Source organism: Alosa pseudoharengus, unplaced genomic scaffold, assembly GCF_046254945.1.
Source record: "Alosa pseudoharengus isolate Yale_2024_CS ecotype anadromous, Long Island Sound unplaced genomic scaffold, YU_APseudo_1.1 YU_APseudo_1.1_scf_10, whole genome shotgun sequence".
Lineage (NCBI taxonomy): Eukaryota > Metazoa > Chordata > Actinopteri > Clupeiformes > Clupeidae > Alosa > Alosa pseudoharengus.
In genome coordinates this window covers 23,701,899-23,728,849 of record NW_027468565.1, presented here as the reverse complement: position 1 = coordinate 23,728,849, position 26,951 = coordinate 23,701,899, and the positions used below count along the sequence as shown (strand labels likewise).

Sequence of the window (26,951 nt, the reverse complement as noted above, 5' to 3'; positions counted from 1 at the left end):
TAAATTAACCTTACATTTTTCAGTAGCCATAGGTGTGTAGATTTGAACAAAATATGGTTTGGTTCTTAACGGGAGCATTTACTGCCTGAAATATCCGATTTTGTTTAGCCTACCACGCTCGGAGTTATAGTGCTGGCCTGATGGGTTGCCTATTTACGCCGTTTCAACGGCACATGAACGTTTAGATCGAGAATTCTCGTCATGAAATGAAAATTCCACTGGAGCTCCAAGCGGTTGTGTACACGCAGCCTTAGCCTACAACAACGTTTACAGCTCTTCGAGTCGAGTCACGGTAAAATGTCATTTTTGGTACATAGCTAATTTAGATACACCTATGGTGTGGGTGGTTGCGTTTCTTTAGGAGTCCGCCGTCTTGGTTTGTATAGAAATGGATATTAAGTGACACATACACGCAAGACTGCGGAAATACGGGACCGACGGTAATAGGGGGAGTTCCGATAGCACCTTAATAATATTAATATGAATTGACCATTTTTATCAGAGCTACTTCTCAAAAGTCACATTTATTGCGAGCGGATTTTTAAAATGATTGTCCTTAAACTAGGCTAATAAGCAATCGAAATTGGAATGATGGTAGGCATTTCACAAACCGAAAATGTTTTCAGCAGCCTTATCTCGAAGGACACTTAGTGATTGAACGCTAGCCTGTTGCCCATATAGACGGCTTCGAATATGTGCCAGAGGTAGGCTGCAGAGCCATGCACTTCGAGTTAGAGTGTTATCTCACACGGTTGGCTGCTGTTCAGTTAGCAATTTGAGCTTTGACGGTGGCATCTGACAGCCGTCGCATCCCCACTGGGACTCCAGACTCCGTGCACCGGCGGACACGTGATAGCCTACTTGGTGTCACGTTTGCATTGCTCATGGTGACGGCACCTCGTTATCAGTTACTGAACCTCACATTATTATACAGGTTTTTCCCAAGCCTGGTAAGTCACAGAAGGAGAGACTGCACCGATTCAGAACACCATGGTAAGTAGGCTAGGCTACAGTAGGCTACCATTTATTTTTTATTTTTTATCTTAAACCAAGTTTGTGGGGTTTATGTCCGATGTGTGTGAAGTTTCATCTTTATTCCCACAGGCAAAGTTCCTGTCACATGATCAGATAAACGGTAAGATTGTTTTGTTGGATAAAAGCGGAATATTTTATTCACGTTGGTAAACGGTCTACGTAACTGTTGCTAATAGGCTACTGCAGATCCAGGAGACAACTTTATTATGTTTGTGAATTGTCTTTATAATCTCTTGAAATTGTGCTACAGTGCCTCGCTGATCCTTTCATGCTAGAGAGACCACAAACAAGAACAAATTGTTCCTCAGTGGCATCGTGGCCAAACTGCACATTGAAACTGCAAAAGCACGGGCCAATCAGATTTTTAAAAGGGCTATTTGGTTTTTTTTTTGTTTAGTTTATTATTTATTATTATTATTATTTTAATAGCCCTATTGTTTTACTGTTATGTCTATCTCTGTAATGTGTCGTTAATATGTCGTAATTTTATATTATGAGTCAAACAGCATCTTAGCCTAATTATGTCATAGATCATAGATCACCTGGTAAGGGTGACCATGCCTTTTCTGCCACTGCCCCTCTGGAACAGTCTCTCATTTCACAGTCAATCATGTCCCACTCCCGCCATTGATAGACTTTATTACAGTTTTTCTCAGTGGCTTTGGCACATTTCTCAGATCAGAATTGAAATTATCCTGCTTGTTCACATCATTAAACCAGTTTCTCCCCATCTTGAACAAACAGCAATGCTTTAGTACATCCATGCAATTGATTTTGTAAAAATGTCTGCTGTTTTTCATTTCCAATAATGTCATGTTGGTCAAAATGCACTATACTGGTTCCATGCTGAATAGTCCTACTCATAAAAGGAATTGCCTATTTCATTGCTTGATTAATTACATGCACAAGTGCTGAACTAGTTGTCATAGTTTGTCTAGCATATACATATATGTAACCTGACAGACAGGAACATCAGGATATAGAAAGATGTACAGTGTTGCGCAGGTCTGACCAAGGGGTGTTTTACTGTATAGTGGTCATTTTTCATTTGCATAATACTGTAAAAGCCTTTGTTTTCATACTGTCAACAGTAAAAAAAACTTTGAACACACTCTCTTGCAATCGACCCCCTCCACACACAATAATGTGAAACATTGTAGTTTTGAAATAGCTATGCCACATAGAAAATAGTGCTGCCTTGCACATTGTTCATTAGAAAATATTCACTAAGTAAACTGTAAAAACAGATTGACTATATTGACATAAACAATGGTGTGGACTTGTCATTTTGATTGCACTGACAGTTTCATTTGTATAAATGCTTGCTCAGACATATAAAAAGCATTTTGAGCAAGATGGTTATGGGATTTGGCAGATGCTTTTGTCCAAAGTGATTTACAAATAATAATAATTAAAAAAAACAATACCAATAGTTAAAATGAACAGTGAACAGTTTTAAAATGTTGCCAAGGCTACATTAAACATTAAAGAAAATAGCAATAATAAACAATCTCAATGCAATATCAATGATAGCCTAATGAAAATAAAGAAATACTATAGTATACAAACTATAACTCATAAGAACGCTAAGATACGTGCTTTTGCAGGTAATCCACTATGTGGTGCAGTTTGCACTAATTGTTTTAAGAAATGCACTGTTGCAATCTGTTGTGCAAATGTTAATTATGATTGGAAAAATGCACCAAAGCGTCTTAGAAAAAAAGTAATCCCCAAAGGGGAAACTAGTTTTCTACCAGAGATGGGAAGTGACGAAGTACAAATACTTTATAGTAGAACTGTACTTAAGTAGCATTTTCAGGTATCTGTACTTTGAGTATTTTATTTTTCAAACAACTTTTTACTTTACTCCCTTGCATTTTCACAGAAATATCTGTATTTTGTACCACATCAGAGGTCTATGTGTACAAGTAGTTCAAACTAATATTATTTATAGAATATTTAATGCAATCATATCTGACATAAACTGTAACGTTTCATTGTTAAACATTCTTTCATTGAATTTCAACTTTCTACTTCTTTTAATTCAATTCTAGATCCTATTTGACCTCTATTCAAAGTTAATTCAAATTTAAGAATTTAATTGGAATTTAGGAGTCATTCTTAATTAAATTCTGAATTTTGCACAACCCTGGTGCTAGGGGCAGCACCAAAATAGTGGTTACATGATAATGGAAAACTTTGTTGAATTCAGTGTGTGTACAGACAGCAAAACATAGTTTTCCTAGAAGGTGTATTCTGCCAATTGTTGTAAATTAAAGCATAATTCCGGAGCGATTTCAACCCAGGGTCTAGATTACGCTGCTAGATTACGAGAGCTAGATTACGTTGACCAAAGGAGTACCGAATTTGACTGGCTTCAGCACCTCCAGCCAAAAGCCTAACAGTGAAAAAAAGCTGCAGCCCTGTTCTCAGTTAGGAATGGATGCAGATAGCTTGTCTTACCTTAATGTCTTGAGTAAGTTTGCCTCCTTTGAACATTCTGCTTTCTTAGAGTTCAAAGAGTGCTTCTCCCTGTATGACAAAAAGCACCAAGGCAGAATCCAGGCCAAAGACCTGCTGACGGTGATGAGGAGTCTGGGAACAAGCCCCACCTTCAGTGAAGTGGGCAGACATCTGCAGATCCAGAAAATAGGTAATACAGTACTGCGCCAGCTACTCCTTAAACACTCTACTACTCTACTCTACTAAACTATTCTTTAATGCCTTAAACACTCTATTCCTCATTGTTATTAAAACACAGTGCAAGCTCCTCTATGCCTTAAAGGGATATTCCACCATTTGGGGAAATACACTCGTTTTACACCTCCCCTTGAGTTAAACTGTTGAGTTTTACCTTTCCCCAGTTCATCCAGCCGTTCTCTGAGTCTGACAGTAGCACTTTTAGCTCCAGCTCATTGAATCAGATTAGACCGTTAGCATCTCTCCTATAAGCCCCTTAGTACTCTGAATGTTTTAATAATATTATGTCCTGTAGATGATGAACTCCCCAAATACCTCACAATTTCATGTTAAGAAGCATTAAAATGACAATGTTCCATATTTTGTGCACACAGGTTTACACAGAGTGATGAATACCCCTACCTACCACCTCTGTTATGCTCTTTTTCATACCCAACCATTGTGAAACATTCCTCCTTTTGTTTTCTTTATCATTACACAACTTCCCCAGCATTTTGTTACCCCCGTCGCAACTTTTTTTGAAACATGTATCATATCATATCAAATTCAAAATTCACATATATTCTTCATGAAATAGTCAAATTTGTCATTTTCAACATTTGATATGTTGTCTGTGACCTTTTTCCAACTAAATATGAGTTTAAGAGATTTGCAGATTATTACATTCTGTTTTTATTTACATTTTACACAAGGTCCCAACTTTTTCTGTTTTGGGGTTGTACATGCGGGAGACTTTAAATCACCTGATGATCACTGACTCTTCGTACGGAGATAGAAGACCCTGTTAGCGTTACCTTGAACTACATATCTTATACTACATATCTTACATATCTACAGTATTGTCGAATAACGCTAGCACCTATAACACTGTTTTCTGAAAGAAAAAAAAAGTTATTACACTGTCAATATCTTGTACAAGACGCGATAGTCTGGTGAGTGTCGACATCACAGTAAAAGAAGCCCTGACTGACGTCTTCACAAACCCAGCTCAGTTAATCCAGTACCTGGCCTGTAGACTTGTTCGCAATTTGGTGTTGGGGGAATTTATCACTTGAACTGAGTTAGTGGGTCCGTAGACATGAAAAATTACCGAGGTGCTCGTCCGCCATAGTGCCACGAATTGCGCAATGGTCAAATCAAATATGGCCACCATCGGCTATGATGAAAATGAAACTTTTTTGTTTCTGAATGTATATACACATGTAATACCTCCATTTAGACTTATTATGGTATGTGGAATTCATTTCTGATATTGTTATGACCATATTGGGTGATTTATGACCTTAAAAGGTCATGGTCAAGGTCATTTTTCTATTCTGAAGACCTTGGCCAGGAATAAAAAACAGATGCAATAAGTCTAATTCTACTAAATCTGACATAAAACATTCATTGCTAATATTGTTTTTAACATTAAGGATTATATTTGACATTGAAATGTCAATGTCAACATAATTGTTCAATAACTGGATTAAGATTTCTTTCTTTATAGTCACTTTTATTGTATTTTCCCCCACAATTATTTGTTTTAATTATAACAAGACATGAAGAGAAGAAACGTAACAATTATAAACATCCCCTTTGAACTTTTATTTTAATTGGGTGTTAGTACAATGATATAAAAGAAAACAATTGGGTGCAAATAAAACTATGTAGCAATAAAAGTGATACAAAATAACATCATACCAAATTAAGTAAAAGTGCACCATATAGTCTGATTTCTCTCAAAGTGTACTGTATGTGTGCAAGCATGTTAGATGGGTTTTTACAGGATGATTTTTCCATGGCAGAATACAGTGCATGAAACTCCAGCAGCACGACAGACACATCGACGATTGTCACACTTGCCTGCACACTTACATACTGTGAGACTGTTCTCTCAGTAGAGGCTCTTTTCCATGTGTGGGATGTTGCTGCTCCTCTGCTAGCTGGCTGTCCTTATCCTCCCCCTGTGTGGATTGTTCATTATCTTCTCCCTTTGTGGAATATTGCTGCTGTGATAGCAGTTCATCTGCTGCTGGCTGATTGTCCTCATCCTGTAGAGGCTGGAGAAGCTTCTCTAGGTCTCTAGCACTGCTTCTAAAGAGCTTGTGCTTGGGGACCTTGAACAAAGCTGCTAAGAACATAAGAAGAGGTGCTGGCATCATTGTTTTCTCTCATGATGCTTTCAAGTCAGTACTGTCACAGAAGCTGTCTTGCAGACCAAAATCAACATCCAGGAGCACTTCTCTCAACTTGATTCTTCAGCTTAATGTCAGATGAGGAAAAAAATGTTAGATTCATTCATCCTACTGTTGGGAGCGAATGTGACCAATTCTCCATAGTGATCAAGGATCAGCTTTTTCATATCACGGGTCTGGAAGGTACTTGTAAGCACCTCACCTTCTTCCAACAGGCTCAACGCAAACTCCACAATATCACTCACAGTGCAACACTCTCCCTTCGCCAAAAGCTTGTCAATATACTGTATTTTTGCATGTAGTTCTGGTGACAGAGTTCTGGCAAAATCAATCTGCTGATATGACTGATTTAATAGAGCTATCTTCATCGTCCCTCAGTCGATCTGCAATTCGTGTGAAAACTACATCTTGGGTTATGCTTTGCTGCAGCAAAAAGTTTCTTCGCACTATCATACTCACAAATTCTGTACTTGTCACGACATTTCTTGTGTTTCATATATCCACATATAACACAGGGCAATGTTCTTGCAGCCTTGTCAGAACTTGGAGGTGCACAAGGTGTAACACTTCTTCGTAAGGTTGTTGTGAATTTAACACTTGTAGAAGCATCATCTTCTGTCTCACACACCTTAGATTCTTCAATTCTTTTCTTCTCAATAGATATCAGTTTACGAGAATGAGTGTATGACTTGTAGCATTTGTTGGTATTATGGTAAACAAACATGCTATTATCATTATCCACATCATCATCCCCCATCAGAGTTTTGATACGATTTGTAATCACATCATCACGGATGTTAGCAGCTTGTTTGATTCTCTCACATCCTGTCTTTTCACTTGTTACAGGCAATTTATTATCTTGACAGATGATGCATAACATTTGATTAAGATTGTCCTGACCTGCCATTGAAGCAACCAAATTCAAGCTTTTGGGACCTGTGGGGTATACTACGAAGCACGTTAGACATATCTAGGCTATGTAGACATATTGAGGCTTCACAAAGCTTTGACTCAGGGATATACGTTAAGTGATACTACGATAGCAGTTATGTGATATACAGTATGTCAAACTAGGCTTTCAGCTTAGATCTGTGCACATTCTCTGTGTTGGGATGACGTTGGCAAATCGTGAAACGTGGAGACGCACAAGACCGCCTATATTAAAAAACAATTACTTCCGCAGTTATGAGCAATAGTGTAATCTACACTGCGGTCATTTTTAGTGTCTAGCCTATAACATCAAATAAATCGATTGTCATCAGATGTTGTATGGTATGCACGTCCATAGTGGTATATTTGCATACACAACACTATTAAAGCGCATTCAGGATCCAAAATGTTTGTAGAGTCGTTTTTCAAGACAATTGATTGGTCAGTGGGCGGTAGATAACACGATTTGAGCTATAACTTAGCACATAAGCTCCTCCCGACCAGGTTTAGTTGCGAGCATAAGATACCATGGTGATATAGCGACGCTAAAACAGATCCACTTTCGTGTCACAGCATACCATGGCTTTGAGCGCAACATACCTCGCTAACCCACTAATCGAGATTCGTAGTATACCCCACAGGTATTTTAGAATGCTCCATGTTTATCAATATGTGTGATGGCTCAATAGTGAGACAAAAACTTTAGAAACCTTGGAACTCTTTTAAATTTAACTACTTCTGGTAAAATACAAGAAAAGTCAAACCTTGTCTTCTTTTCTTCTGTGAACTCTGTCCAGTGGTGTACAAATACACAGTATAAGGGCAGACTGTAAATTTGAGTTAGTTCTCATGTACATGTGTAATTCACTGTTGATCAATTGGTGCAATGCTCAATAGTGAGATGAAAACTTTGGGAACCTTGGGAATCTTTTGATACTCCTGGTAAAATACAAGAAAAGTTAAACCTTGTCCTCTTATTTTCTGTGAACTCTGTGTAATGTTGTACAGATACACAGTATAATGGCGGACTGAAAATTGCACTTAGGTCGCATGTCTTGAGATTCTTCAGAATAGGAAAACGACCTTGACCATGACCTTTCAAGGTCAAACTCACCCAATATGGTCATATCAATGGCAAAAATGAATTCCACATACCATAATTAGTCAAAATAGAGGTATTACATGTGTAAAGAAACAAAAAAGATACATTTTCAACATAGCCAATGGTGGCCCTATTTGATTTAACTATTGCGCAATTCGTGGTACTATGGCGGATGAGCACCTCGGTGATTTTTCATGTCTAGGGACCCACTAACTCAGTTCAAACACCAAATTGCGAATGGGTCTACAGGCCAGGTCCAGGATTAAGTGCTAGAATGTAGCATCAGCCACTCTATGCTTCAGTGCTGTGAAACTGCATTACTGGCCACTTTATTCCTTAGTGGTTTTAAAAAACAGTACCAGACACATTATGTTTACTGTCTGTCTGTTCCTGTGTCCATCTGTCTGTCTGTCCATTCATCTATACATCGGGTGTCTGTTAAGCGTTGTGTCTGTCTGTTATTTGTTGTGTTAATTATACGGCTGTATATTGAGCGCTGTGGCTATCCTCTGTCCATAGACAGGAGCGGTGAGCTGGACTTCTCCACGTTCCTGACCATCATGCACCGGCAGCAGCAGCAGGAGGACCCCACAGCGGAGATCTTGGAGGCTATGAGGATGATTGACAGACAGAGGCGGGGCTACATCCCTGCCGCCGAACTCCGATCCAAACTCACTAGTTTGGGGGAGAAACTAACTGATCAAGAGGGTAAGTTACACACACACACACACTTCCAAGGAATTCCCCAAAAAGATATATTTAAAGCTGCAGTTGGCAAGTCTGACAGATTGAGGGGACTTAGCCAAAAAGTTTAATGTTTACAACACTCTCACAGACTGTGATTGACAGTCAGATCTCACACAGCCTTGCTCTGATTGGACCAGAAGAACCGGGAGCTGTGGATTTTTGCAAAACAAATATCAGGCTCTAGGTGGAGGTAGAAGTGCAGTTTTTTTAAAAAACCAGCTGATTTATGTTATTCTGTCGGAGCAAATATGATCAAAAAAATCTTGCCAACTGCAGCTTTAAATGTCAGTCAGAGAATCAGATTTATTTTAAAAGAAAATAATTTCTTTGCGCAACATCCCACATTCTGCATTCACTCCAGCGAGTCAGGTGAAATAAATGTTTTTAAAGCTGTCATCACCATAGGCTATTTGGTACAATATTTACCTTAGGACTAGGCTACAACATGTCGCGATTTCCATTTTCTTCCGTGCAGTGGATTAGGCTGTCCAATAGCTCGGCTGTTTTCATGGATAGTTACAGGAATCCACTCCATTTGTTGTTTTAAATATCGTTGCTTCTTTTAACCTAGGTTTCCCACGTTATCTCCAAAGTGGTTCAGTTTGTCATTTTCATTTGCAGACGCGCACATATTGAATGGGCACTCATACTTAGTCTGTGTTTACCTAACCATTTTCTTGAATTTCCCCTTGCGGATCAATAAAGTATCTATCTATCTATCTATCTATCTATCTATCTATCTATCTATCTATCTATCTATCTAACCATGGACCAGAGAGTGCCTGACGATGATTACAATCATGCTTTCATAGAGCTCCACCTACTGTATGAACACTTCAGTCAGAATTACTGCCACAAAGTGCCTGATTTCACCTTGGTGTTTTAATGTTGTGTGCTGTGCATTGGCTTGTCTATGCGTTTTGTATTTGATGATGTTGATTGAGTGACCGTGTGTGTTTGTGTTTCCTACTGGCAGTGGATGAGCTGTTCGGGAGTGCAGGAGTGGCCTCCGATGGCTTCATCCACTATGAGGAGTTCGCCAGAACAATGGCCCGCCCACCCCTGCCGTCCAGCAAACGATGAGCCCCGAGGCAGCGGGGGGGCCCTTTCAGACAGGTCGCTGGGTACACTGAGTTATACATTTATACATGTTCTCATTGTTATGGGACATATACTCCTGCCTCCTCTGTGACTGTCAGTGGTTTGGTGAAACCAAATAAATTCAAAATGACTGTGCATTGTGTATGATAACCTGGTCTTCTTGTTGAGGTGTTTTTAAATGTGCATTATACTGCCATCTTGTGGTTCTCCATATGCACTGCTAATGCGCTTTATCACCCGGAGAGAAGAAATACTCTTTTCTGATTGGCTGGTGTGGTGGCTATTAATTCTGAATAACGGGACACCTATGAAGTAGATCACGTTCCATAACAATTCTTATGAATGGTAACTATAACAACCATAGCACATCCATGCAAAACATTACAAATTACATGATTACAATGGGAAACATAATTAGAATAAAGATACTATGGAATACATCTCACAATGAGTAGTTCACCATCATTTGCAAATTGGTAATGACGGATAAAAGTGATAGGCGAGAGGCAAATATGAAGCACAGCTGAAGACGCACTGTCACGAGATGTAAGGAACTCCTCTGCAGGATAAACGTTTTTTTATTCAGTCATTCAAACATTATTGGGGTAAGTGTTGCTTTTTCCAGGCTATGTTTTCGATGGTAACCCATTGTCAGGCAATAGTGAAAGTAATTAACTGTGTATAACTGTTTTGTTGTTGACTAACACCACGGTGAAGTTAGTTTCACTTTGCCAATGAGTTCAAATAATAGACGAGTGCAAATGTGTGTAGGCTATATTCTCAAAAGCATGGTTTAGTGGAATAACTGTTCAATACGGTCTAGCATGCAAGCAGATTCCTTCAAATACGCAGCTGACTATCAAAATACCGATGCGCTGTTTAAAGTTGCGCCAAGCGCCTGACGTTTGATAACGCTTCATAACTACACCACACCCAATGTGGACTGGACAACCCACGAAATTTGTTTAGACTTTTTGCCAGTGACCCTGCATTTTAGACTGTCATGATCGGGCCCAGAATCTCTGAATTATCTGTGGTTGTGGTTTCTTGGTTCTTTCAATGCAAATGTTAATGGTAAAGTTCTTGATTACAATCACTCAAACTTTTAATCTGATTCAACAAAATATCCCTCTGGCTGTTCACCCAGACTGTTGGTTCAAAAACCCTCCAGTGCACCATTTTGGCTCTGAACCCTCCAGTGCACCATGTTGGCTCTGAACCCTCCAGTGCACCATGTTGGCTCCAGTGCACCATGTTGGCTCTGTAAATGGGAAACAAAAAAATGGCTCAAACTGAGCCACACACTCTATGAGCTTATCAGTCTCTTGGCCAAACAGCAGGTCTGAGGTCAGTGAGACAGGGCTGTCTGGGATGAGGCCTGTACCTGTGAACACGGCTGCTGTGTACTGTACCTGTGAACACAACTGCTGTGCACCTCATTAAACTCTCCTATAATCTCAGTGACTGTCCAGTGATCTGGTATGTTGAGATGCATATAACTATAAACTCCCCTGTAAAGGCAGAGACTGCCCTAAGAACTCTATGACTGCTACACTGATTTGGGTTTGGTGTAATAAACTCCCCTGTAAAGTCAGTGACTGCCCAGTGATCTAGTATGTTGTGGTTTCCTCAACATGTGCCCTTTGCACTGCAGATGCACACATGCAAATGATCCGTGCGATAAAGATCCGCTCGTGTGTATGTGCGTATGTGTGCACACATGTATGAGTGAGTAAAGAAGTCCATTCCACTGATAATGAAATGTGTAATATAGCAATCAGATGCGACTGTTAGCGCCAAACAATGTTAAAAAAAAGACTTTATTACCTTTTACAGTCCACAAGGCCTGTGTTTACATTCACCTGCTTGTCAACTATGTTCAGCTGATAAGATCCACAGAGACGCTTGAGACAATTATGACAGCTAAAAGAATATGGTACTGCTTGAGCTGAGTTCAATACTATTAATTTCACAAGAGAAACATCTCAGCACAACGACTATGTATCATAGATGTCAATATTTGGTTATCATAGATGTCATTATTTTGTATTTTAGATAAAATTGTCCAATGTTGCTCTAGAGCATAGCTGGATCCCTGGGTCTGTTGCATTTTCGGTTTTATAAATAATCAAGCTTTATACAATACATTTAAGCTGAAGCTCAAGTCTTTTTCTTTTATACATTTTGGCACAAGTGGTTCACCATTCACCAGTTCCAGTAAACCGGTGCTATTGGTGTACAAACTTGAAGTTTGACTGTTTTTTTTAACCCGAAGAGGCATCCCGTCGTGACACGGAGTTTCCATCTCAAAGCGTGTGGCTGATCAGGTCAACGTTAGCACTGGCCGCTCTCCACAGAAAGCCCGCACTGTTCGGTTTCAATGACATTTAGCGGGATACTTGCTTGAGTATTGTCGTTATCAGCTTTCAGAGTGGCGGAAAATGGTCGAATGTGAGTGCTTTTTGACACCGTAGTTGACGATATCCTCCAGAACAAGTCCTTAAGCATTTTCCGAAACTCTCTTCTCATAAGACAATATAAAACTGGGTTTAAACAACTATTGGCATGTGCAAGGCAAATAGTCACCGGAAATATATATGTGTGGACCATATAGTAGGCTTTATCCCAATGAACCAGATTGAATTTGACCAGTACTCCCCATAAAGTTATAGCATGATTTGGCATCCAACAAAGAAAGAAGGAGAGCACTACGATAGTAACAGATTTGGTGACTCTGGACCTTCGTTCGGGGTGATTGTTATTCATGCTTCGCAAGCGGATGAAACGTAGAAGTAGTATATAGCAAATAGAAACTATCAACATGGGAAAAACAAACGCTACGAGGATTTTCTGAAGATGATACAGAGCAAGCCAGCGATACCCCTCGGGAAATTTGAGAAGACATAGCTTTTCCCCGGCGATATTTGTAACGGTGGAGAAGAAAACGGTTGGTGCCGTAGCTACAGTGGCGGACATCCAGAGAAGCGCGCTCACCCACTTCACGGAACAGGTTTTGTGCCGCGTGCTGTCTTTTAGTGCCGAGGCAACTGACCAGTACCTCGTCACACTCATGGCCGTGAGAAAGAACACACTGGCATACATGTTCATGACAGTCACCGACAGAATAATCTTACACATAGCGTTCCCAAATGGCCAGCTGAAGTCCAGGACGGTATCCACGGCCCAAAAGGGTAAAGTTAAAACAAACTGAAAGTCTGTCACTGCCAGGTTGAGAATGAAGAAATTGATTGTTGACCTTTTCCTTCCTTGCCGAACCTTCATCAGGAAAAATACCAATAAATTCCCTACTAACCCCACCGCGCATACGACAGAGTAGACAATGGAGATCATGATCCTCAAAACGGGACTACTGTCGGCCGTCGCATCAATATCCTCCAGACTGCTGAACCGGTCCAGGTCTATGTCAGATTGGTTGAAGGAGATTCCGGTGGTGTTTAAAGATTCTCCCATTCTCTCGGATAAGAAGTCAAATCCAGACACTTTCACAATCACCACGCTGTAAACCAATAAAGTGTCACTCATTGCATTGCTAACGTAAACAAAATGCAGGGTAACGGAGACTTAGCACGATGAATGTAGTTAAACATACTTCGACTCCATAGCAAACCATTTTGAGCCATGTCTACCCTTTGCTCTGTTGTAAGATCGATGTTCCCTCAACTGGCTGCACTCTCTCAACTACTGAACGAGGAACGCCAGCCTCTGCAAAGGCGCGATTGGTCAGTGAGTCACAGCCTATCATAAAACAAAAAAAACAAACATTGTTTTCAATTTTCAAAGTTTCCTTGTTATTCTTTGATATACTGATTATTTGTCTATGCAATGGTCTGAAATCTTTATTGCAAAGGTGGTCTGTAGGCTATTATTACTGAATTACTGACAGATAAAAGTGCCTCCCACAAGAATTCCAGATGATACAGATGTTTCCATGATAGCTTGTACTGACTAAGTTGGAATCTCCTAATCTTTTTGATGATTTCTGTGTGTTTACCTGGACAGGGCTCCTGCTTTGTATGTACAGTGAGTGCTCTAATTGGACTGATGAGCATGTTTCCATATCACATGGCACTGTTGACACAGATGAGACATGTAGATAAAAGTAACATTTTACATATAAATTAAAGGGATAGTCCACCATGTGGGGAATTACACTCATTTTCCACCTCCCCTTGAGTTAAACAATTGATTTTTACCTTTCTCAAGTTCATCCAGCCGTTCTCTGAGTCTGGCGATACCACTTTTAGCTCCAGCCTAGCATAGATCATTGAAACGGATTAGACCATTAGCATCTCGCCTGCTAGCATCACGTAAAAGTGACTAATTTTCCTATTTAAAACTGATCTCTTCTCAAGTTAGAAAGTATAATAAGACTAAACGAAAATGAAACATGGCGATTTTCTAGGCTAATTTAACATGGAACTGCATACTTTCATTCAGGCGTAATAATCCAGTCACTAACCAATTTGTCTGCTGCAGCTCAACCTTGTTGCTGGAAGTTAGCCTACGGGAACTATTTTCAGGTGCTGCATGATATCATTGTGCTTCTGCGCCCATGGTGTTTCTTGATTATTACGCTGGAATGAGAGTATTGTTCCATGTCAAATCAGCCTAGACAATTTCTAGCTTTCTAACTTGAGAGGAGACACATTTTAAATAATTAGATAATCACAGTGCATTTCTGCATTTCTTAATTTATTTTAACTGTAGCCCTTTTTGTTTTGTGCCTTTCTGTTTTTATTTATTGCACTTTATTGTGAAGCACTTTGGTGCGGCTAAGTCGTCTGTAAATGCACTTTATAAATAAAACTGACATTGACATTGACAGTACAATATGTCACAATACACTCTCTTGCTCACAGAGGCTATCATAACAGGCTAGAGTAGAAAAAGGATATCATAATTCAGACTACCAGTGTTCTACAGAAGGCACAGGTGCTGGGTTTTGAACTGGGGAGATTTATACTGTAATGTACACGTAGTCCAACATGTCTGTAGATCTCTTTCTCTTTAGACCTCCAGGTGGGTCTGACTTCATAACAAGCAATAGCTGCGTAGCCATAGCCACAATTGCCAAGCTGCTACTCGAAACTCAAACAGAACAGATGTAGGAGAGAGTGAGGGGTTGGTCAGCATAACATTTGACGTAATGTGGTCAACATGACATCTGTCTAGAGAGAAAATTCTGAATTATATAATATATAATTATGTAATTCTAATTATAGACAAGGTGTGTGTGTGTGTGTGTGTGTGTGTGTGTGTATCTCCCATCTACTCCAGGGGTGCGTTTCCCGTACAACTACGGAGGTTAGCTTTTTACTAACGTGGTACGATGCATCGTTCAACTAACCAACATGTAAGTTACGACTGTTCCCCAAAGCCGCCGTACTTACATAGTACTTTGTTAGTTTGAACCATGTTGGTTTCAACCAACATAGTTCAGACTACAATGGTTGCAGATGTGTTCGGAGAATGTCGGACTCTGTCGGTTAGAGCCGAACGCATGAAGTCACGCAAAATGAATGAAATTTGACATTGCATGACGTTTCCTGGGCCCAGCAGTTATAATATCATTAATAATAATAATAATAATAATAATAATAATGATAATACTTATTACAACAATAGGCAGTAATTTCAATAGGCCCTAGGCTATGTATGCTTTAAAAATAATAGGCATAATAATGATAATTCTAATAATAACGTCACAGTCTATTGAACGTAGCCTACTAATGAGCCTAATCAGTGAAGCATAAATCGCCAACCGAGCACATGTGAACAAATAAGTTACACATTTAAAGAAACACACCGAATAGCCTATAGGCTAAATACTGGCCAATATTTTCATTTGTTGTAGAATGACAAGGTGGCGTGAAAGGATAGACCTCTGCATTTCGGATCTTGTAGTCATAGGTTCGAGCCTAGATAATGATAAATGAATAATGATGTTGCAATCTTGGATAGGCTCAGTCACTAAATATTCCTATGATCGTTTAGAACCTGTAGTCCTAGTTTTAACTGATTGGAGACCATATGCTTTACTAGCCTAGGCTTAGGATACATGTATATTATGTTCTATGCAAATTGGCATGGTTAGATTAGATTCAACTTTATTGTCATTGTGCAGAGCACAAATACAAATACAACCAAATACAGTTTGCATCTAACCAGAAGTGCCAAAAAGGCAGAAAAGTGCAATGTGATATATAAAGTATAGACAGGTGGTGCATAGACAGGACAATAAATATAGTGCAGTGTAGACAGTAGTATACAGTTGGTTTGCAGAAGGTGGTTTAGAGTAATATAAATGAAATATAAATATGTGCAGTATCTTATCAGTTACCTTACAGTAAGAGCAGAATAAATATGGATATGTAATATGAACAATGTTGAACATGTTGTTATGTAAGTGCTTTGGGTTTCACTCTGTTCTAAAAGCGCTATATAAATGAATACTTTACTTTATGATTGCCCTTCATTTCACTGGAAGTTTTTCATGCCTTTATGCAGCATTTTTCCAATGTTGCCCTTGTTATGTGTTTTCACTGTGACACTGAAAATTGAATACTGTTACCACACACAAGTATTTCATGATATTTTAAATGCACAGATACAGTTCACAGATAAAGTTGTGTGTTGAATCACAACCACAAAATGACAGTTCACATAGCACAAATGTTTCAATGCTCAAATGGTTGAAGGATCTGCGCCAGCTGTACCAACACACACACACACACACACACACACACACACACACACACATACACACTCACACTCACACACACACACAGTGTTACTGTAGGTGCTGCTGAGACAGTAGCAAAGTATATACTGTTCAAATGCATGTCTATATTCCCTGAGTGCACTGACATTTCAAGACCTACTTTATTCCATCAACCCCCTATGATAATACAAGCATGTCAACTGCTCCATCTAGGAGCCCAACAGCGAGGCAGAGGCGTGGTACAACAACGCCCATAGCCGGACCCGCGTTGTTGTGGAGAGGGCCCTGGGCATGTGGAAAGGTGTGTGAGCAAATCCGCTGGTGGCCTGAAGCTCCATCCTGCAAAGGCGTGCAGTGTGGTTTTGGTGGCGGCGCTTCTGCAACATGGCCCTTCAGGATCACATCCCACTGCCGGCTGATGAGGAGCTGTTAGTGGAGGAGGTGGAAGAGGTCATTCCAGTGGCTGCTGCACACCTTCCTGCTGGCCTGGAAGCACACTGGGAATTAGTTGCACATATGTTTGGCCCCTAAACACCCAAACCCCACAATTCCCTGCCACATTACCTGTTTTTTCCCCTTTTGTTTATGTTTTTTTACATTTCTTTTAGTTTGGTGGGGGTGAGGGGGTAAATGTACTTAACTTTCCCACCATCACTTTCTCCCCATGATCCCTCCCACACACACACACACACACACACACACACATGTTCCCTATGAGCCATGACATCAAAATACATACACAGATTGAAAGGTCACAAAGCAAAGGCAACTTACCATTTTTCCGCCTCCCATGACAGGCCTACCCATACCTGGGCCATGAAGGACAAGTTAAATCAGTGAAAATCATGTCACATTTTGACACTGACCACAGCACTCTGCATGCTCACTTAAGTCCCAGAGGTCTTAAAGTTCTCCAAGCGAGAGGCTACTCAACAGCAGCATTCTCCAATGTCATTGTACCAACATAATTCAGCTATGTGTTCAAATATCAAGATCATATAATAACTGAGAGTAGTTTAACGTATACACCCGCTAAACATAGCTTGTGATCAGACAAGATACAACACAAACCCCACTCCACAGGGATAGGCTACTCACCTCACACCCATCGACTCAGTCTTGAACCCCTGACCTCTCTCATATAAAGCACACACGCTACAGTCTCTGCCACAGCACAGTCACTTCACCACATCATAATGGGCTGTAGAGTCCATATACCGTTAGCTATGTGTATGATTAGCAGATGCTTCATCCAAACACACTTAACATACGACTACAATGTAACGTTATCCTTTTATAACAATTACAATGCTAGCCTCACATAACAATACCGTTGGAATTCAAAAGCTTTATCACCAGATGCTGACACATTAGCATTAGGCTACATGTAAATTCACGAATAATAACAACACAGATGATTGCGGTCATCATAGCACTTCACCACAGGCCGCTCTGTTGTCGGCTAACTCCACAACACTTCACTTTCCACTGTACCACATAACGTTGTCCAGTAATGTGCAATTGTAGCTTCCAGCAATGCTATGGTATGGTATCCCACAGCAATGTTATGGGATCGTTTAATGGCTACCTCTCATCCATCTGTCCTCTGCGTGTTCCGTCATCAGGGTTGGTTACGTCGTCTACTATGGTTCTTACTACTTACTACAGGTCGAGAGGTGTAGTTGTAACTACACAACTTTACGATAGTGGTTGCGAACGTTAGTTGCTACTATGGTTTTGGGAAACACTGACGCAGTGTCACGATGCATCGTACTATGTAAGTTCCACCACTATAGTTCACACTATCGTTTTGGGGAACAGTTGTGTCGTACTTACATAGTTGCAACCATGTTAGTTGCTACCGTAGTTAGCAACGATGCTTTTGGGAAACGCACTCCTGAGCAGAAGATTTGTCATAAACAAAGTGTGTGTGTGTGTGGCTGGAGAATGGCTGATTTGCTCTGGCTGGTTCAAGGTAACTTCTGAGGGAATCTCCCATACAGAAGAGGCCAGCTTATTTACAGACTGATCCAGTCTCAAACACGGCATGCATGGCTATTTACAGTACAGGTCAGGTCAGGCTGCCCAGAGGAAACCACCTTGCTGGGTTTGGATTCTATAGAGAATGAATGAGTGGATGGCATCAGTTCTGTTGAACCTTGACAATCCATGAGACAGCAGTTCAGGAAAGGTTTATATATATATATATATATATATATATATTAGGGCTGTCAAAATAACTGATTAATTTTGATTAATTAATTTGAGAAAAAATAACTTATTAAAAAAATTAATCGATTCCGTATGACCTTTGACCCCGAGCCGTTCTAGTCAGTAAAAATTAGACTGTAAAATGAAGGAGAGAGAAGAAAACGTGCTGATTGGATCATTGATTGGAACATTTACTTTTAAAAAACCGCCTGATGGTGTTGATAAAAAATAAAGTGTTGAAAATAAAGTCCTCTGCAATGTTTGCAGCATAGAATTTGCATATCACCGGAGTTCATCAACTCTATAGTCGCACATCAATGCAAAGAAATAAGTGTTGACATTGAGGGGAGTATTAATTTATTTTCATTGTGTCCCCTAGGTCAGGGGTTCCCAAACTTTTCCACGACAAGGCCCCCCAAATACCACTAGGTTCTGGCCAAGGACCCCCGTGATGTGTTATTAAACCCATCGAGAATACTACGGCAAATATAAAAATACATTAAGCTAATCCTAATAATTATTTTAGCCACAAACACTTCGCGATGGAGCATACAGTGTGTAAAAATTGTATTTGGGGCTCTCTGCTATATGAGAGCTATCACTCTACTATTATTCCCAGTCATTATCATGGAAAATATAATGTTCAGATATGCGACACATTATTATAATGGCATTGCATGACAACCCTCATAGTAATAGGTATATTTTAACATTTTCAAATGTATTTATTTGTTGCTTATATTCTTGCTAAGGCCCCCCTGGCACCCCCTCGCGGCCCCCTAGGGGGCCCTGGCCCCCACTTTGAAAACCACTGCCCTAGGTTATATCTGTGGCCTGAAATGCCTTGTATGTAAAAAAAACTTCTTCCCGAAGCACTTTATTTTGAATTTAGGTGCCTTGCTCAAGGGCACTTCAGCCGCTTCCTACTGGTCGGGGTTCAAACCGGCAACCCTCCGGTTAAAAGTCCGAAGCGCTAACCAGTAGCCACGGCTGCCCCATGATGCAATGACCATGTGAATAGTGCAATAACTTTGCTTATTAGTAAATATTAACTATGACTATGAAAACACAATAATGTAAACATAATATAATTTCTTCTGTTGTAAGATTGATGTTCCCTCAACTGGCTGCACTCTCTCAACTACTGAACGAAGAACGCCAGCCTCTGCAAAGGCGTGATTGGTCAGTGAGTCACAGAAGGTGGGGATAGCCTATCTTAAAACAAAATAAAAACATTGTTTTCAAGTTGTTGTTTCTTGTTATTCTTACTCATTATTTGTCTGTGCAATGATCTGAAAACTTTATTGCAAAGGTGGTTTGTAGGCTATTATTACTGAATTACTGACAGATTTCCACAAGAATTCCAGATACAAATGTTTCCAGATGTTTCTATTACTATGATAGCTTGTACTGACTAAGTTGGAATCTCCAAATCTTTTTGATGATTTCTGTGTGTTTACCTGGACAGGGCTCCTGCTTTGTACAGTGACTGCTGCTCTAATACAACAATGACACAATAATGTAAACATAATATAATTTCTTAACAAACAAGAAAAATAATATACTTTAAGAACAATATAAAACAGAGAATAAGTTATAAGATGTATATGTTATGACCACAGTCCAGATTGCGTAGGAGGGTTATTATAGCCTGTAAAAAAGTCAGGTGGACAGCAGACAAAGTGATATGATGGTAGGGGCTGAGAGAGGCCATTTCTCCCCTCCCCTATTGTGTGGCATTGAAAAGTTGGATGTCCCTGGGGACAAAGGACCTCCTGCCACTGAACATGCTCCTCTATTTATTGAACGTGCTGTGTAGTGGGTGGCGATGATTGTCCATGAACGCCAGCATCCTGCTCATGGTCCTTTTCTCTGCAGTTGTTGTGAGTAACTCAATGCTCAATGCCAACAACAGAGCCAACTTTCCAGCCTGTTCAGTCGCCCAGCATCCCTCTGCTTAATGCTGCCTCCCCAGCACACCACAGTTTAGTCATATTGAGGATATTTTCATGATCAATCTTTGCTTTGTCACTGCGGAAGTCACTGCGGAAGCATCCTTAGAGGTATTAGATAGATTAATGGAGTGATCTTCTCAAACTGACATTATCTGCCATTTAATGAAAACAGTTGGTCCTAATTTGGTTGAGATCAGCAATAAGGGGTTCCATTGTAACTAATATCTTTGCAAATATAAGCACAGATTAAACAGATAGTATACTGTAAGTCTGAAGCTTAAACAATTCAAAGGCCCTTTGTTTTTTTTTCCATGGCAGTGGGATAATAGCCCATTTCTGGTCCCTTTGGAATGATCCCTCTTTAACAGCAAATTCAATAGAGTTCAGTGATGTACTGTATCAGTGTCCCCATACTGCAAGATAATTTAAGATATTTCTTGTGAAATTAACTTATTATGGCTTTTCATATTTGATTTTCTGAATGCAGTGCTGTCAATGTGAGTGTGGCTGCAAAGAGAAGTTTGTGCTGAGGGTGATTTTGTTGTGGAGTAATGTCTGTGTTGGTTTGTCTGTGTTTGTGTTGAGTTTGTTGTGGAGTAATGCCTGTGTTGGTTTGTCTGTGGAGTAATGTCTGTGTTGGTTTGTCTGTGTTTGTGTTGAGTTTGTTGTGGAGAAATGTCTGCGTTTGAGTTGAGTTTATTGTACAGAAATGTCTGCGTTTGAGTTGAGTTTATTGTACAGAAATGTCTGCGTTTGAGTTGAGTTGGAGTTGGAGTGTGGAGAAATGTCTGTGTGGATACAGTGATCCTCACAGATCCTGAGACTGAAGAACTGTAATAAAATGTGTATAGCTTTGTAAGGATCCTAATTACCAGGTTGATGATAATCTTTTCAGTCATATATTGACTTGATCAACTACTAAGTGCGGGCCTCATGGTGGGCCCATTGTCACATATTGCTGCTACAACAACTTTTGATTATATCTCTAACCTTTGCCTTTTTCACAGGAGAAACTAACTAGGAAGCAGGAAATGTAATTAATGTGTACCTTGTCATGTCTTGATTAACGCACACTCACTACAACAATGTCATCAAAGTCTCATCAAAGTACTCGCAAATCAGATGACCTCCAACCATGTGATCTCAAATCAGCTGACCTCCAATCATGTGATCCATATCAATGTAACCAACCACAAACTAGGTAGCCTACCGTATTTAAGTGAGGTTCACACAGCATTCTAGGAGCCATTCTGTAGTCAGAATCTCCCGCACCACTAAGGTGTGTAGTCATCATCCTCTGAGCTGGTATGTTCATTCTCTGATTGCTTCATATGGTTTCCTAAATGTTCCTTTAACCTGTTTTCGTAACTTTCACATTATTCATTTAGATGTACCTTCTATAATGTATTGGATGAATAGCTTGTACCTTATAAATAAAATAAATTGTTATGCTTTGACCCGCATAGTTTTCTAGAGTTTCTTTAGATATCCCTCAAAGTTTTAGATGTGCCAGGGGGAAGGGCTAGGATTAGTCCCTAGGCCGTGGGGCTAACTCAGTGAAAGTAGGCATGCTACCAGGAGAACTGGCCATCGTATTGTACTGTGGTGGGTCACTGATTTTATTAGTAGTCTGGAATTAGACAGCTAACCTTAGCACACCCTGAACCCTCTGTAGCTTCGGTAAGATGTTCTGTCCAGATGAGTATAGTGGTCCAGGCCAGCACTATAGCCTCTGACCAACTTTCACACTAGGATTATTACTCAGTTGAAGGCCTCCCGAATTAGTCGGCCGAGGAGGGCCTCGCACACTATTCTTGGGGAAGTTTGAGTCTAATTAAATAGCTAGAAGGCATTCTTGTAACAGTATCGTGGGTAGGCCTACATCGGCCTACTATGGATAGTAATATTACTTTGACGGAAACTTCTCCACATCTATAGCGGGGTCAGAATCATTAGGTTTACAGGGGTTCTATAATCAACTGTTATTTCCAACAGCGCGCGGAAGCTTCACGATTTACTTCTACCACTCCCAGTTCCCTTATTGGTCCTGACGAGTGACGTCATTACAGCTTATTCAACTGTGAGGAAAAAGGAAACAACAAGCCCAAGTCCTGGATACATTGGACCTGGACAACAGTTCTTCAGCTATCTGAAGGCAATATGCATTTCTGTGTGATTTCACTGCGTCCCTTATATGCATTCGAATGGCCCCCTCTCCCTACTGCAGCACGGCCTCTCCTGTGTTTGGACGTGTGTTTTCTATCTCTCTCTCCTGGAGAGAGAGATAGAAAAAACGGGGTGGGGTGAATGGGAGAGTGGAGAGGGAAGTTTTAGAGGAGTAACTGATGTTTGGTTAAATGCTGTTAGATGCTGTTTGATTAGATGCTATAGATGCTGTTTGTGGGGGTAGATGCTGTTAATACTGTTTGGTTAGATGCTGTTTGTGGGGGAAGATGCTGGTAGTGCTGTTAGAGGCTGTTTGATTAAATGCTGATAGATGCTGTTAGATGCTGTTCGGTTACATGCTGTTAGATTAGATGCTATTTGGTTAGATACTGTCAGTGGGGTTAGATGCTTTTTTTTATTGTTGTTAGTAGTTATTATACGGCTCTTCACAATGCTAGTACGCTTTATTGACTTGAATGGGATTTTCCGACAGTCTATGGTGAAATATATTCATGTAATTACCGCTGAAACATATAACTACCGCTGTCAATGGCAACAGGTTTTGTGCTTCTGATTTACGTCTTTCATATCACTCCCCAAGTAGTCCGGTCACTTCTTGCAATGGAATTTCATTCAAAAGTGAAAGCGGACGGTTGATCAGCTGTGTTCTAAAGAATGTTTGATTCTAGTTCAGCGTGTGTTGCGAACTATTTGCTACTCAGCAAAAGCCACAACGAAACAATAACAAATAAATGTAAAAAGACATCATGTGAAGTTTATTTTTTCGTTTTGGCAAGTAGCCGTATAAAAAGCGGGATAATGTATGGAACTAAGGCCATTCAGGGCGAAGCAATAAGTCCCTTCAGGGAAAAGCAAGACCCTTCCACTGGCGCGTCGGGGTCTGGTTGCCCTGTCGGGACTTATTCTCCCGATAATGACCGGCATTCCACACATTATCCCTTACTTAGATGTTGTTAGTGGGGTTAGATACTGTTAGTATGGGTGTTTTGGCTGTTAGTATGGGTGTGTTTTCTGGCTGTTAATACTGTGTGTTTTGGCTGTTAGTATGGATGTTTTTTTTCACCTGTTAGTATGGGTGTGTTTTTCGCCTGTTAGTATGGATGTGTTTTTCGCCTGTTAGTATGGGTGTATTTTTTGGCTGTTGGATGTGTTTTTCACCTGTTAGTATGGATGTGTTTTGGCGTTTAGTATGGATATATTGTCTGGGTGTTAGTATGGATGTGTTTTCCACCTGTTAGTATGGATGTGTTTTTCACCTGTTAGTATGAATGTGTTTTTCACCTGTTAGTATGGATGTGTTTTTAACCTGTTGGTATGGATGTGTTTTTCACCTGTTGTTATGAATGTGTTTTTCATATGTTAGTATGGATGTGTTTTAGCGTTTACTATGGATATGTTTTCTGGGTGTTAGTATGGATGTGTTTTTCACCTGTTAGTATGGGTGTGTTTTTCGCCTGTTAGTATGAATGTGTTTTTCACCTGTTAGTATGGATGTGTTTTTCACCTGTTGTTATGGATGTGTTTTTCGCCTGTAAGTATGGGTGTGTTTTCTGGGTGTTAGTATGGATGTGTTTTGGCGTTTAGTATGGATATTTTTTCTGGGTGTTAGTCTGGATGTGTTTTTCGCCTGTTAGTATGGATGTGTTTTTCGCCTGTTAGTTTGGATGTGTTTTTCGCTTGGCCCTCCGTATCTCCCACCTGCGGGGTCTGATATGATGCCTCTTTCACAGGGGGGAGGCGGTTGCATCTCCTGCTGGTGCTCTGGATCTGCGTGTGCAAACGTCTCATGCTGCAGTGCCAGAACTGACAAGCATGAAATGTACTTTCAGCTGCCTTTTCCTTTGTCTTGTTTCTTTCCCGCCACTCACAGCAGCCAGCTCTGTTCTGTATTGATGCACACAGTAGAGTTTGTGTTGTCAGCTGGACGAGCAGAAGGAAGGATTAGCCTTCTCAAGCAAGGGAGAAATTCAGTTTCCAGATGAATGGAGCCAAGCACAGAGCATGTCATGCAGCCAACGCATTGTGCAAATGCCTCGTTACTTGCCTCTGCTAGATAGGAAGGATGAATGTATCAAAGAACACAATACATGGAACATCTATCCAGCAGAACACAAAAGCAGTGCTACAGACCTTTGTGCATCTCACATGCCATAGAGGTGGAGGTACAAGAGAGAGGAGCTCCATTCCATCTGATTAATGAAATAAAGTGTCAGAGTTGACCAAACGGCCTCTGTGCCAACTAAATTAACTTCTCTGCAGGCGCACTGTTATCTGTCCTTTGCTCCTAAGTTAAAGCCTGATGTGCATACTGAGTATTGGCTGAGTGGCAGCTCTTATACGTCACAGTGTTCACAGATGCTCCTTCCATAGCAAAGCAGGGCTTTGGGCTCTCTGATTCACAAAATTGCATATTGCATGTCAGTGAGCCACATTGTGGAAGTGGAAGTGTTTGGAAGTGTTTTGTCTTCACTATCTAATGATGTGGATGCTTGCCATAAACTTGTTTCTGCATGCTGTGGGCTGTGTGTCATGTGTCTGTGAAGAAGAAACGTTGTTTCTATCTGTAATGGAAGGGACAGACACCAACGTTGTTCATAACAAGCCTTCATTACTCTCTGAAAGCTCTGTCTTTGCACTAATTAACTAATAAGCTTTGTATTTGCACTAATTAACTAATAAGCTCTATATTTGGACTAATTAACTAATAAGCTCTGTTTTGATGAGGCATTGCCATGGACAAAGAGCGAGACAAGACGTTGCCTTTCTTTCTTTTCCCTAATATCCAGTTCAATGCGTCAGCCCATCCAGTACAAGACAACTGTTTGTGCTCCAGGCTTAACCGTTCTACTGTCAGCGCATTGAGTGGGATGATATCTGTATCCTCAGTGCAGAGATGCTGATTTGTCTGTGGAAGATTGAAAGACAGGCATTCTCTGTCTCAACAGGCCTCCTAAAGCCTTAAAGACAGCGTAACAGGACATGATTAAAAAAACAGGCATTCTCAGCTGTCTCCAAAGCCCTCCTAAACACTTTAAGAAAGCGTAACAGGACCTCAGCCCTCCTAAACCCTTAAAGGCCGCATGACAGGACAACCGGTTCCACCAGGGATCACTTCCTCTAGTGAAACTTCCAACTCCACAAGAGACAAATATTTGTGTGTTGTTTGTTAAATCCATTGATAAAATTGGACACAAGGTACCCTTGTGAGTTAGACATAACTCAACAGAGTTGATAATTTAACCCTGTTTATATATGTTCGCATGTGCAAATAAACCTTCAATAAGAAACCACTGAGGTCTATTGACGTGTCACTGCCAGGACCAACTGCTGTTTTCCAGTTGCACTATGTAAACTTGTTTCTGTTCTTAGTCTTCATCTGACAACCTGCAAACACGATGGCAGTCCACCGAGCAGCAGGTAGGCATGACCTCTGTCCCACTGTCTCCTCTGGGACCCTGCCAACAGCAGCACAGCTCTGCTCTGCTCTGCTGCCAGGTTTGGTAATGGAAGCTCATTACACCAGCTGTGTCATCCACTGTTAATGGACTCATTTATGTGTTTACAGTGACTGCAGTGAGTAGAGAGAGGGGGAAGGAGTGGAGAGAGAGAGAGGGGGTGCCAAAAGGACTGTGAGACTCAGCACCACTTGACAGGTACATGCATTCTGCTTACACTTCACACAATTAGGTTTAGAGGTAAGTACACATTCAGAGCAGTTGGCCTGAAGCAACATTTATGATTTATGCATTACATTCAGGACATGTCCATTTCACTGATAAAAGAGAAGTAAGGACTGAAGATTAAGCTGATGACAACACTGACTGATAATTTTAGCACAGAAGAAATGTGAGTCTGGGTTTGGGTTGAAGGAGTTGGTAGATGACACCCTCGACTTGTGGACATTTATGGTCAGTCTGAAACATTTCCACCCATGAGGGAAGATCTACCAGATACTTTCTAATGAGGAGACACAGCACTCAAAAAATCCTCCATAGAAATGCATGGGGTTAGTTTGTAACACCAGTATGGTCGTTGTCTACACATATCCTGCCCATTCCGCAGCA

At 40.5% G+C, this 26,951-nt stretch overlaps 2 protein-coding genes and 1 long non-coding RNA gene across 4 annotated transcripts; 1 reads left to right on the top strand and 2 right to left on the bottom strand.

Annotated features, from left to right (window-relative positions):
* Window positions 1–243: 243 nt before the first annotated feature.
* Window positions 244–9,884, top strand: LOC143140338 (calmodulin-like protein 4). The gene is made up of 6 exons (XM_076301149.1): window positions 244–292; window positions 935–993; window positions 1,105–1,135; window positions 3,548–3,688; window positions 8,464–8,652; window positions 9,668–9,884. The coding sequence occupies exons 2-6, from the start codon at window positions 991–993 to the stop codon at window positions 9,772–9,774; spliced, it is 471 nt and encodes a 156-aa protein (XP_076157264.1). The 5' UTR covers window positions 244–292; window positions 935–990; the 3' UTR covers window positions 9,775–9,884.
* A 2,242-nt stretch (window positions 9,885–12,126) lies between these two features.
* LOC143138253 (relaxin-3 receptor 1-like) lies at window positions 12,127–13,263 on the bottom strand. The gene has a single exon (XM_076298755.1). The coding sequence runs from the start codon at window positions 13,261–13,263 to the stop codon at window positions 12,127–12,129; it is 1,137 nt and encodes a 378-aa protein (XP_076154870.1).
* Window positions 13,264–15,903: 2,640 nt separating this feature from the next.
* On the bottom strand, window positions 15,904–18,428 carry LOC143104023 (uncharacterized). Of its 2 annotated transcripts, none has more exons than XR_012982980.1 (2): window positions 18,123–18,428; window positions 15,904–17,735 (listed from the first exon to the last, which is right to left on the bottom strand). It is a non-coding gene; the product is annotated as an uncharacterized LOC143104023 (long non-coding RNA). The 2 variants fall into 2 exon arrangements; XR_012982981.1 differs by having other exon boundaries at window positions 18,371–18,425.
* Between the last annotated feature and the right edge of the window lie 8,523 nt (window positions 18,429–26,951).

What these genes read in the sequence shown, in the direction of transcription:
- LOC143138253 (XM_076298755.1), bottom strand. Translation starts at nt 13,263, where the DNA reads ATGGGAGAATCTTTAAACACCACCGGAATCTCCTTCAACCAATCTGAC.
- LOC143140338 (XM_076301149.1), top strand. An exon ending in TCTGCAGATCCAGAAAATAG is followed by an intron (nt 3,689 to 8,463) that starts GTAATACAGTAC and finishes CTCTGTCCATAG; the next exon opens with ACAGGAGCGGTGAGCTGGAC. An exon ending in GAAACTAACTGATCAAGAGG is followed by an intron (nt 8,653 to 9,667) that starts GTAAGTTACACA and finishes TCCTACTGGCAG; the next exon opens with TGGATGAGCTGTTCGGGAGT.